Below are 10,878 nucleotides of genomic sequence, written 5' to 3' on the forward strand. Positions count from 1 at the left end.
TCCAGAAGAGCCGCCAGCGCCACCCCAGCCAGAAATGCAAGCTCGAAACGACGTCGAAGTCGACGATTCTTCGATCTAGGTGACAAAAACACGTCGATTTCGCGTCGATCGATGAAATCGACCAAATTTCGACGATGCATTTCTGGCTGGGCACTGGCGGCTCTTCTGGAACCACGAATGTGCCGCTCAGTCAGAGCCGACACCGTATTAACTACATCGTGCTACGACCTGTCGTTAATAGTTGGGAGGAAGGTGGGGGGAGTAATGACACACTCTGGGTGTTGTTGCACGGAGCCGTCGACACACTCTCAAATTTGTTTCTCCAACGGCAAAACTTCATTAAACATCGAGACCTGATGCAAATTCATCTTAAGAAATGGACAAACTACTTTAAAAAGGTTATCCTTCAGATACTTATCGACACACTCACCCTGTTTTAGTTTTTTATACTCCTCTCTAAGTATTCCTGCTGATTTAAAACTTCTATGAGCTACTGACAAAGTTTTCATTAATAATACGGAGTAATTCCTTTTCACACCATTGACAACTACTTCTGTTATCATAAGTTACTTCCATAAATACAGAATACCGAATGAGTAACAAATAAGTCAGTAATTTCAGCTGAATTCAAAGAGCTAGGCACCCACTGAGAAATAAAACAGCGCAGGTCTAATAAAGCGTTTTTTTCCTATATTGCCAAGGCTCTTCGTACTGCGTCCCGTCAAGGGTTTGCGTTACTCTTTCTTTTGTCGGCAGAACTTGGGCTTCGGCACTGTAGAGAAGGTGTTCCTGCACTTTACCGAGCCTTGGTGGCCATCCGACGTGGCGGGCTACGAGCCCCTGGTGAGGGAAGAGGACCGGGAGACGTTCAAACGGGAGCACCCCGAGTTCGCCGCTCACGGCGAGTGGGCGCACGCCCTGTCCGCCTTCTACGTGGACCAACACGCGCCTCGCAGCGCCGTCCTCTCAACATGGATCACCGGCGAGCCAGCCCGCCTCATGGAGAGTTACACTGACTCCGAGCTCATGATGGGCTGTGTCAAGTGGCTGCAGATGTTCGTTGGCCAGAACCTGACCATACCGCAACCGGCTGGCTTCAGGCGCTCCAGCTGGTGGAGCAACCCCCACTTTAAGGGCTCCTTCAGCTACATCTCGCTCGACTCGGACCGCGCTGACGTGAGGGCGGCGCACCTGGCAGAACCCATCCTGGACGCTCATGACCAGCTGGTGCGATTTGCTGTTTTTTTTGTTTGATTTTTATTATTTTTTTTATTCTCGATGGCCAATGGTTTATTGAAATGATGCGACGACATCTTGCTCATCTTTGACCTATCGGTTTTACAGGCCATACTTTTTGCTGGAGAGGCGACACATGGTCGGCACTACACTTCTGTGCACGGTGCGATCGAGAGCGGGCAGAGGGAAGCGGACCGCATCTTGAAGGAGTACAAGAAGAAGTAATGAACTATGTAAATATCCGTTCTCCGCGAATATTCGTACTTTGGATCCAATGTGAAGGGCCATAGTAGGGTATTTCGCTGCAACCCTTCGGGAACCTGAGAAGTAAAGCACGACTGCTGGTTCTTATCGTGTGGACCAATCAGCGTTCAGGAGAAACTGAATAGGGCAGTTTATTTTTCTACTCTAGGATCCGATTTTCTTTCATGAAAATCACCAGCAGTCGAACAACCTCTACTCTGTCCCGTAAGACTGAGTGTTCCTGTGCAAATCCAGGCTGGATTCAAATACGTACCTCAAACATGTAAACAGGGGCCCTACCCATATTGTGTGACCGATTATTGCAATTATTGACCCTACCTTTCCTACCTCCTGATTTGCCTAGTGCATAAATGACCCCTATCAATGCAATGATATTAAATACGATTAATTTGCTAGGTGAGTCACTCGTCCCTCCCCCTTTAATCACCTCTTGACCAATGGTAGTAGCACTTTGTCGGCCCCATTCCTTCACCCAGAAAATGGTAACCGTGAAACAAGACCACATGCGCTGCTTCAACGCAATTTTTTACCTCAAAAAAATACAAAGAAAAATGTCTTTGACCTAAGGGAAACTACGTTACAAGAACGTAAAATTTTAACTACCTTACCTTCAGAGCAGTACTAATGGAGAGGGTGCTGTGCCGCCCGAGACCCCCACCCCGCCGCACCGTCCACGGTTCGGTGGCGATTGTGTTTTGTGGCGATCGCGCCCATAGGTCCGCCTCGGGGACGGGGACGTGGACTGTTCGCCGAGGAGGGGGTCCCGGGCGGCATAGCACCCTCTCCATTAGTACTGCTCTGAAGGTGCGGCGGGGCGGGGGTTGGGTCTATAACGTTTGTACGACCCGCGTTTCTACGACCTGGTGATTCCAAACCGACCTCAAACCATTTGTCCGACCTACATTTTTGTACTACCTACATTTTCTAACACGGAAAAAAAAGTTTGCTGCTCCAGCTTAACATTAGGTATGCGAGCCAAAAGTTAGCTGCCTGGAGGACAGACAAGAAAATTAGGAACAGTAGCTTATGAATTCGGTGCGTGAGCTAATCTGTGACTATCGCAGATAAAGCGTTCCCTGCAGTGGCCCAACTACATTAGTTGTACGAGCGAATGGTATTTTGCATTCGTAGTAGTGACAAAATTTTGTTTGCTGCTGGACAACTGTTTATTCGGCGTAACTGTTGACCCAGTTTTTGGCACTACTCAAGATTTAAAATTGTTACCTGCAAAACAGGCCAAGTCATAAATCTAATTGGTGGACGGGTTTCTTTCAAACTAATAACAGCTGACTTCAGCTGAGTTTAGCGGAAATTGCTTCGCATACGGAAATTTCATGAAAAAATTTCGTTCTTTAGTCCTTTCTAAAATCATTTGCAGTGGGAGAATTCCGAGGATAAGAGAATAACGGTTTTAGGATCTGTTATGATTTATTTACAGAACACAAAAACACCTTTCGATTTCTCGGATAAAAAAATGCGATCTTAGGATACTGTCGCACGCTATGGTGCAAAGTTCAAAGCAAATAGTAGTTCGGTTACGGTCCTTGTTGGATGAATGACATTGGTCATGAGTCATTATAGGTTGCTTGTTTCTTGAAGTAAAGTTCAGATATCAATTGTGTGGTTCTACTGGCCGGAACTCATTTTCATTAGATGACGCACACACCACCTGCTGCATTTCTTGTATTCCGTTGTTTCAGTCCGTCTTTAGATCTGTGAATACATTCAAAACGTCAGTAAATTAGGAGATGCACAGAAAACCCAACAGTGTGCTGAGTACACAAAAGGAATTGTGCATCTGATAGATAAACACATTTTATAAACACACCGACAGCCGTCCAACAACATTCTGCTGGAGGACTGCTCAGGACGACTATCATATCTCTTTACATAAACCGATTCTGAACTCAGTTATCTACAGTTGTAACCTAGTTCCACGCCAATTAACTCGCTTAACTTTGTAGTCACTCTGTTTTGCACAGAATAACCTGCTTGTTAAAGACACTCTTTTTCACTTCTTTTTAACCAAAGACACAACTCCTAGTGTGTTTCATTTTTGTCAGGCAAGTAACAAGTCCAGCAGATAGCAGAACGTGGCTGGCCTTCACCCTTCTGTGCCGGTGGAGGACTTTAGCCTCCATTATGAAAATATCAATGCATGTGGAGAGATCTAGCAGCAAAATTCTTATTATAACCAATGTAACACAGTGTTAAGGACAAGCAGTGCAATTTAGTGCACTTAAATTGTGGTACAGACTACAGCACTCGACTACAGTTGGATTTGCACACCTAAGTGCACCTTAAGATGCAAATTTGAATGCACATTAACCACTGCAAGAGTGCAGAGTCTACTTGATGTAACGACTATAAGTGACACTGTAGTGCCTGAGTATACTCTTTAACTCAACATAAACAACGCTCTTGAACAATAGATTGATCTGCAGAACGAAAGTATATTGCGACAGTAAACACAGCACAACTACCATTTCAAACATAGTTCGTAACACAGTTTGCGATGCACTCGGGCTCGGGCTTGCAGTTCTAATCGCATTAATTCATTGTTTAAGTAATCTTTTGATTGCAGTCTTTAAGTATACTTCGACCACTTCCGTTGCAACTTCAGTCAATGTATAGATCCTTCAACCCGGGATGGCTGACATGGATCACATCTCCCCTCCCCTCTATAGTATACATCTATCTTTTTTCCGGTATTACTTACGTTCCGAAGTAAATCATAGGATCTTCTGAATCGTCTGTCAAGCTCTTCTCAAAACTTTTCGACACGATGTTCAGCCGTTTGGAAATATTCATACAAGTGCTCTCATTCATATTTGCAAGGAGATTATTTTTCTTGTCCCAAAAGAAAGGCAGTTTGCAAGCGTTAGTAAGCTCCTTTAGTTGTTTCAAGCCCTTCAATAGATAAAAATACCAATGTAAAATAACGTTCTTTTCAAATAGTACATATTGTACGCATAAAATAAGCTCATTAGATTTTAACTTGTTGTTACCGGTTATTTATATGAGATCAGATACCGTAACGGAACTTGACGTTGACAACTTTTTATACTTAAATCATTTGTGCCATTTATATCCCAGTTAAGTTATATGTGGGACAAATGATTAACTATGAAAAGTTGTCGTTCCTTCACAAAACCCAAAGTCTTCTGAACAAGTTCAGTTTTGCTTTGTTTATGGAGAAACCCATCTGCGTAATAACTATGCAGATTACATGACCTGTCTTCATTGAACCGGAAACAACATGTTTTTAACTTTTAGCTGGACTTTGAATGGACTTAACAAACCCTCATGAGAAGTACGCCGATGCTACGCTTAAAGTATGACCGTCCCTCAGATTTCATGTCCTCGACGATCAGCATTGCGGACGTTTTGATGTAGTAGCTAGCTAGGCCAGTCCAGTTTTGCTCGTCACGGAGTTTCTAGAAACAAACTAAGGTATGATGAATCGGATCAGGCTTGAACTTCTTGTTATCACCAGTATTGAATTGAATTCTACAGAACGTCGAGTTATTTTCCACAAATACTCACTTTAAGGAGACGGACTAGTGGTTTGAAGTGCTCCAAACCTGATATATAATCCCTTTCGTGGTCCCATAACGAAGCACGCCATACCTTGGCAGCTGATTCTGGAGGACCCTTTGGAATGACATACCATTCTCTCTTTTTCCGGGAAATTTCCTGAAACACAGGGGATTGCGCGGTGTGATAACTCGTACGCGTAGGGGAGAGTGGGGCACACTGGTCCATTTTTTTTTCTTTTTGCTCCCATTGCTGGATGTGACTAACTAAAAATGATTTTTCTTCGCCAAGTTTTACTTTAGTCCTTACTTCACCCCACAAAACCGGCTACAACACTTTTCAGTTAGTACAGACTGAGAGAAAACCCACAGAGGCCTGCTCGTGGACCAATGTGCCCTGACCCCGGGGCATATCGGGCCGAAATGCACGGGGCACATTGGGCCAAGCTGGAAAAGGTTGGCGTAATTAACCTCCGGGGTATCCCGAACACCAGTATTCGGTGTGTAAGTGTTGTTTTCAGAAAAAAAAAAACACCAATTGGAATTAAAATTTTGAAAATTATACAATAAGTATTTCCCTTGGCGGCTCAAACTGCCCCAAGTGTAGCAAATTCAATTATGGCTCTAAAATGAAGTTTGATAGTCTAAACTCAATGGGCAGTTGGTGCAATCTGCACCTTAGACAATAGACTTTCCTATGAAACTCAGATCGCAACCGAAAATGTATGTTACATAGCTCGAAATGAGTTGATTATGGAGTAAATACATTCTTTTGCCTTATTTTGGGAATGAAAAAAAAAAAAGTTCAACCCCTGGCCAGTGTGATGGTGTGCAGCGCACTTCACCAAACCTTTCAGAAATTCAGTCAGGGTGGTAATAGCTTCTTCTAGAGTTTGAGAAATCTCACTGCAATTGCTCTACTTCAGTGAATTGCTAGTGGACCAAAGTGTCCCATGGCCCAGTGTGCCCCACTGTCCCCTACACAGGATTGCAGATGCATCTGAAACATGTGGCGCCTCCTGGCTGCTGTTACTTGCCTTTACACGTTTTCGCATTTCTTTTGTGAGAACATCTTCCTGGAACGAAAGAGCCGGTACAAAGTCGACGGAGAGGTATTCACCGGCTTTGGTACAAACGTCAAACGTGATGGCTGGGCCAGCCCGTCTTCGGCTTATACTCTGAAAGATAAAAAACAACAGGGCAGCCATTAGGACTCGCATCAGAGGAAGTGTAGAAACGGAACTTAATTGTGTCGCAATAAACTGTAATAATTACCTTTATAACAGCCCAGAGTTCTAGATCCTTGTTGTTTTTCAATTTTACGAGGGTACGGTCTGCAGCACTCTGCATCCAGCGCAACACATTTTCACGACTCAGGTTTTTGCCGTTCCACAATTTTATCAGTGTTCTGCAAATGAAATCGACAGTTAGTAAACCTAAAAACATTCTCCCCTTTGGCACTGTTAATAAAGCATTCCGATAAAGCTGAAATGCAGAACATAAAATACCCCAGCGAGCAATGCTCAATTAATTTACATTAATTTGACGTCATTTTGATGTCAGTTTACGTTATTTTGATGTAATTTTGATTGATGATTGCTGGCTGGGTACATCACAGTTAAGCCCCTAGTTTCAAACATATTGTATCACGTTATTTTTAAGAGTCAAAACGATACAGGTAATACTTCAAAACGATACTAGGTAATAATTGGGTAGGAAAGTTCTACTAGGTAGATGCTTACCACGTCTCGCGTAACAGGCTTCGCGATATCTCACGAAACATTGTTACGCTGCGACGCGCCTAGCATACATCTACCTAGGCCTGCGGCGCTAGCAGACACCCGAGTCGGCATTGAAAGGGCGTGAACATGGACACCAAATGCCCTACCAAAGACATTGTTTACAGAAATCTTAGTAAAGACATGGAAAAGTAAGTGCGGCAAGACATTCCATAGACTAACTCAGGCTCAGGACTAGACTGTTTCAAGACATAACAACTAAGTCCATGCACACAGACATACAGAAGACATATATAAACCAGACAAAGAGGCATCACCAGCCCTGAAGACATGCCGAAGACATTTCAAAGACTGTGTCGACGGACATCAGGACATAAATGTCCCATACTAGACACAAAAAAGACACAATGACATTATACAGGCCGAATGAAGACATATTAAATCATGTCCTTCACATGTCAATCGCCTCATCAGGGTATGAGTCGGGTCGTGACGAGTTTAGTTTAGAAGTTTGATACAAGCTGTTTAAAATAAACGATCGTTTAATTTGAATTCGTAGTTTGGTGGTATCTGGTTGGTATCACGGCACTAGAAGGGAAAAAACTAGAAGAAAATTATACGTGCGTAAGACAAATTTTGGTTGCCCTGATCACTTTTGATTTAGTCCTGTTGAGAAAGGTGTGATCGACCTGATCATATTTTATTTAAAATTCTTGATCAAATATTAGGTTGGCTTGAGGGAGTAAATATTCATTGATTCAACACTTTTTTGGTAACTAAGACAAAATGATTATCTCAGTGTGAGATCACCAGCCTCCTTGATGTAGACTCCAGCCTATCACGCTTTTGCAAGGTGGCGTGCTTTCCAGGCACATGGGGGGGGGGGGGGGTCATCCAAGCCGTGCGCAGCAGGGAGAAGAATACCTGAACTTACTCGTCCTCCTGCTAGGCCAGGTGTAAAATTTTAATTCTCTATTTTCATTCTACTTTGAGAAAATGTTGGTCTACATGTGTCATCGAAGGACACATCAAAACTTTTTGTTCAAATTCATATTTAGGGGTTATTGTAGACATTCGTTTCAAAAGCCGCTATTTCAGCTATTTTTTAAAGCTTTCAACATTACTCTCTTCCAGGTATCTCGTTAAATTTAGGTTTTTTGAAGAAACTTTACTATCTGAAGCAGTGTTTGCGGCATTGCCACGTTTAGGATGGGAAATGTACGAGAATCACTAGGGCTTCAAAGGAGCGGTTGTAAAATGGAGTCCCACAAAATATGCTATAAAAGAAAAGATTTAAGAGCATACATTTTCTACAGCTTAAATTTGAGCAAAAAAAAAAAATTAATGTGTTCTTCAATGACACATCATTTAGACCAACAATTTCCTAAAGTGGAATGAAAATCGGGATTTACACTTGGCAGGGTTGTCAGTCCCCAAAATATTTTGAAATTTGGAAGGGGGATCTAGGAGGAGGAACATCCAGTCCATGACACATTCCGCAACGCTATAGGAATCATAATCCTTGTTATTTACTGCTTACTTTCGTATGTCGTTGATCTTGAAACTCTCGCCTTTCTGCTTAATATAGTTTGTAAACCACGTTTCTCCAAAGTAATCAGTAGCTGATTTAAGAAGCGTTAATGTCAAATGGCCCGCTGCCTCATCTTCTCGGACCTGAAATCATAATCATGAAATATAGCAATATTGGAAGGCGTCTAACAAGTGTCGAGGGTATAAATGAGGTATTCCAGCGGTTAGAAGAACAAGAAGAAATTCCAATATGGCCGCCGCAGAACATAACAAACCATCAACTGTTTTCTCGAAGCGGCTGCTAGCAGCCTCTCGCGCTCATCGTTACATTGCGTCTATTTGAGTCAAATTTGGTATCATTTTGATCGGAAGAAAGAGGGGAACACATAAAATAATATTCCGATTCAAGCAATACCAAATTTGACTCCAACAGACGCGATATAACATTAGGTAGGTTATTGGGGCTCCCGAGCGCGAGCGGCTGCTCGGGAAAACAGTTGATGGTTTGTTATGTTCTGCGGCGGCCATATTGGAATTTCTTCTTGTTCTTCTAACCGCTGGAATACCTCATTCAACTCAGTTTATTGCAAATTTTAAGTGTTCTTGTAGTGTAAATTAATCCAATCGCCTCATTCCCATACCAATTCCAAATAAACATAAAAGCTACACAACTTAAAGTTCTTACCTGGATATCTCCCTTATTTTCAAGAGGCAAGTTCAGAACCGCATTCATGTCAAACTCGTTCGGCGAGCTGATTCGCAGTCCTTCAAATGAACTACCAGTTGGATGGACTCTGCTAAAGGTCAATTTAAAAAGTGGTTCTTCTGTTCTTAAGACCCCTACTAAATCTTTCTCAAACGCCTGGCGCACAAAAAAAAAAAAAGATTTATCAGATCAATATAGATTTAGTCAGTTAAAATCAATGCGTTCATAATGAACAATAAAGCGTATCAAATATCTTTGCCCTCTTCTAAGAACCCATGAGCACTTTGGTCAATTTTAATATAATTTCGTTAAAGTTACCCCTGATTGACAGCTCTTCTTATTTACAATAGAATAGCTTCTATGCATGCAAATAATTTGAATTTAATCAAATACCTTATACGCCCTCATAAATCGTTTCCTTTCGTCATCTACGATATCGATCTTCGCCAGAAGCTTCTGGAGCCACGGATCAAATTTGGTGTAGTCACTTCGAGCAGGTAAGCGAACCCTGATACAAAAGTGTATTTACAAAGTGTCATTACGAAGTCTGATGTCAGGTGACAACTATTTTTAAAAGTTGCTTCAGCAAACGCCCCCCTTTCATAGTCCATTCAACGAAGATTTCGATACCTACAACGCAAAGACAACGTACTTCTACGCCCCGAGAGAAGACTGACGTAGTTCCGAGCACCGATTTTGAACACACGTAGTTCTGAGGCCTTCGGCAAGACTCACGTAGTTCCTATCTTTTTAACCAAGAAGTACGTGAGTCTTGCCGAAGGCCTCAGAACTATACGTGTGTTCAAAATCGGTGCTCGGAACTACGTCAGTCTTCTCTCGGGGCGTAGAAGTACGTGTCTTTGCGTTGTAGGTATCGATTTGATTTTAACCCAAAACAAATTGAACCAAAACGTTTTTTTTGCAGGATCCAGTAGAACGGCTCCGTATGAACACCCTAAATTAAAGTCTGCCGTGAAATTCGATCGGGAACCCCTTTGTTTAGAACGCGAAGGGCGTAAGTGCAGTTTTCCGGTTTTCTGACTACGTAACGTCGGTTGTTTTGGGCTTAGAGAGCTGGGACAAGGCTTGAAATGTTCGGGAGAGACTACTGAACAAAATGTTAACCCGCCCTTATTGATAAATTTTCGAACAGCTACACTGTTAACGTTTTTTAAAATGTCTGAAAAAAGTTGTGTAATTTTTTATTTTTTTTTTGCTGTGATCCCGCAAGGAATTTGGAAAATGGTTCGACTAAATGTTGTAGCCTGGTCTTTCATTCAAAAACCCAGTTTTGCGAGTTACGACTGTTTAGAGTGCTGCAGTTAAGGTTATCAAACTCGTCAAATAAAAATTTCACTCCCCTTACCCCCTATCCGAAGGTACCCCTCAACCAGGGTTGTTTACGATACAAAAAAAAAAAGGAATCGCGATGCATCACTGAAAATGCCAGAGCCAGATATCTTACTCTCAGGAGATCAGTGACACAAAAAACTGGCCTGCAGGCCGGTAACGAGACAGTCCTGCTCGAAAATCAAATTCAAAATTCAGACGCTCAGGCTTGTGTCTTTAAATTCAATAAGCCTTAAAAATAGGACTGAAAATCTGCTAATCAAAACTGGAACTTTAATCGGCAACGGCAACCTTTATAAAGACGGGATACTTTCACCTTACCCAAGAGCGTTTTTTCATGATTCAGAAAGCTGTGGTTAAAACCAAAGACATCAAAAATCAGCAAATTATGGTGGAATCATGACATAACTGCACTTAACGCCCTTCGTCGAGGGGTCTCCGACTCGCCTGAGCCGTGTACTGAGTATTATATATTATGGATATTATGGGTATTATGGGTATTATGGATATTATAGTA

The 10,878-nt window shown here is 42.3% G+C and overlaps 2 protein-coding genes across 3 annotated transcripts in view; one reads left to right on the top strand and one right to left on the bottom strand.

Moving 5' to 3' along the window:
- Positions 1–1,895, top strand: part of LOC113207113 (spermine oxidase-like) — an 8,865-nt gene extending 6,970 nt beyond the window's left edge. For both annotated transcript variants that reach the window (XM_026423503.2, XM_026423504.2), the window contains exons 7-8: positions 757–1,227; positions 1,345–1,895. In XM_026423503.2, the coding sequence (XP_026279288.1) occupies positions 757–1,227; positions 1,345–1,461 (588 nt within the window). In that variant the 3' untranslated portion in view covers positions 1,462–1,895. The remainder of the gene's footprint in view (positions 1–756; positions 1,228–1,344) is intronic.
- Positions 1,896–2,909: 1,014 nt separating this feature from the next.
- Positions 2,910–10,878, bottom strand: part of LOC113207110 (cyclic GMP-AMP synthase-like receptor) — a 10,435-nt gene continuing 2,466 nt past the window's right edge. The window contains exons 2-10 of the mRNA XM_052273945.1: positions 9,405–9,519; positions 8,991–9,167; positions 8,316–8,449; positions 6,312–6,444; positions 6,074–6,214; positions 5,047–5,196; positions 4,803–4,937; positions 4,220–4,410; positions 2,910–3,213 (exon numbers count right to left, since the gene is read on the bottom strand). Of these exons, the coding sequence (XP_052129905.1) occupies positions 3,150–3,213; positions 4,220–4,410; positions 4,803–4,937; positions 5,047–5,196; positions 6,074–6,214; positions 6,312–6,444; positions 8,316–8,449; positions 8,991–9,167; positions 9,405–9,519 (1,240 nt within the window). The 3' untranslated portion in view covers positions 2,910–3,149. The remainder of the gene's footprint in view (positions 3,214–4,219; positions 4,411–4,802; positions 4,938–5,046; positions 5,197–6,073; positions 6,215–6,311; positions 6,445–8,315; positions 8,450–8,990; positions 9,168–9,404; positions 9,520–10,878) is intronic.

This window comes from Frankliniella occidentalis, unplaced genomic scaffold (genome assembly GCF_000697945.3).
Source record: "Frankliniella occidentalis isolate FOCC.00 unplaced genomic scaffold, Focc_3.1 Scaffold317, whole genome shotgun sequence".
Lineage (NCBI taxonomy): Eukaryota > Metazoa > Arthropoda > Insecta > Thysanoptera > Thripidae > Frankliniella > Frankliniella occidentalis.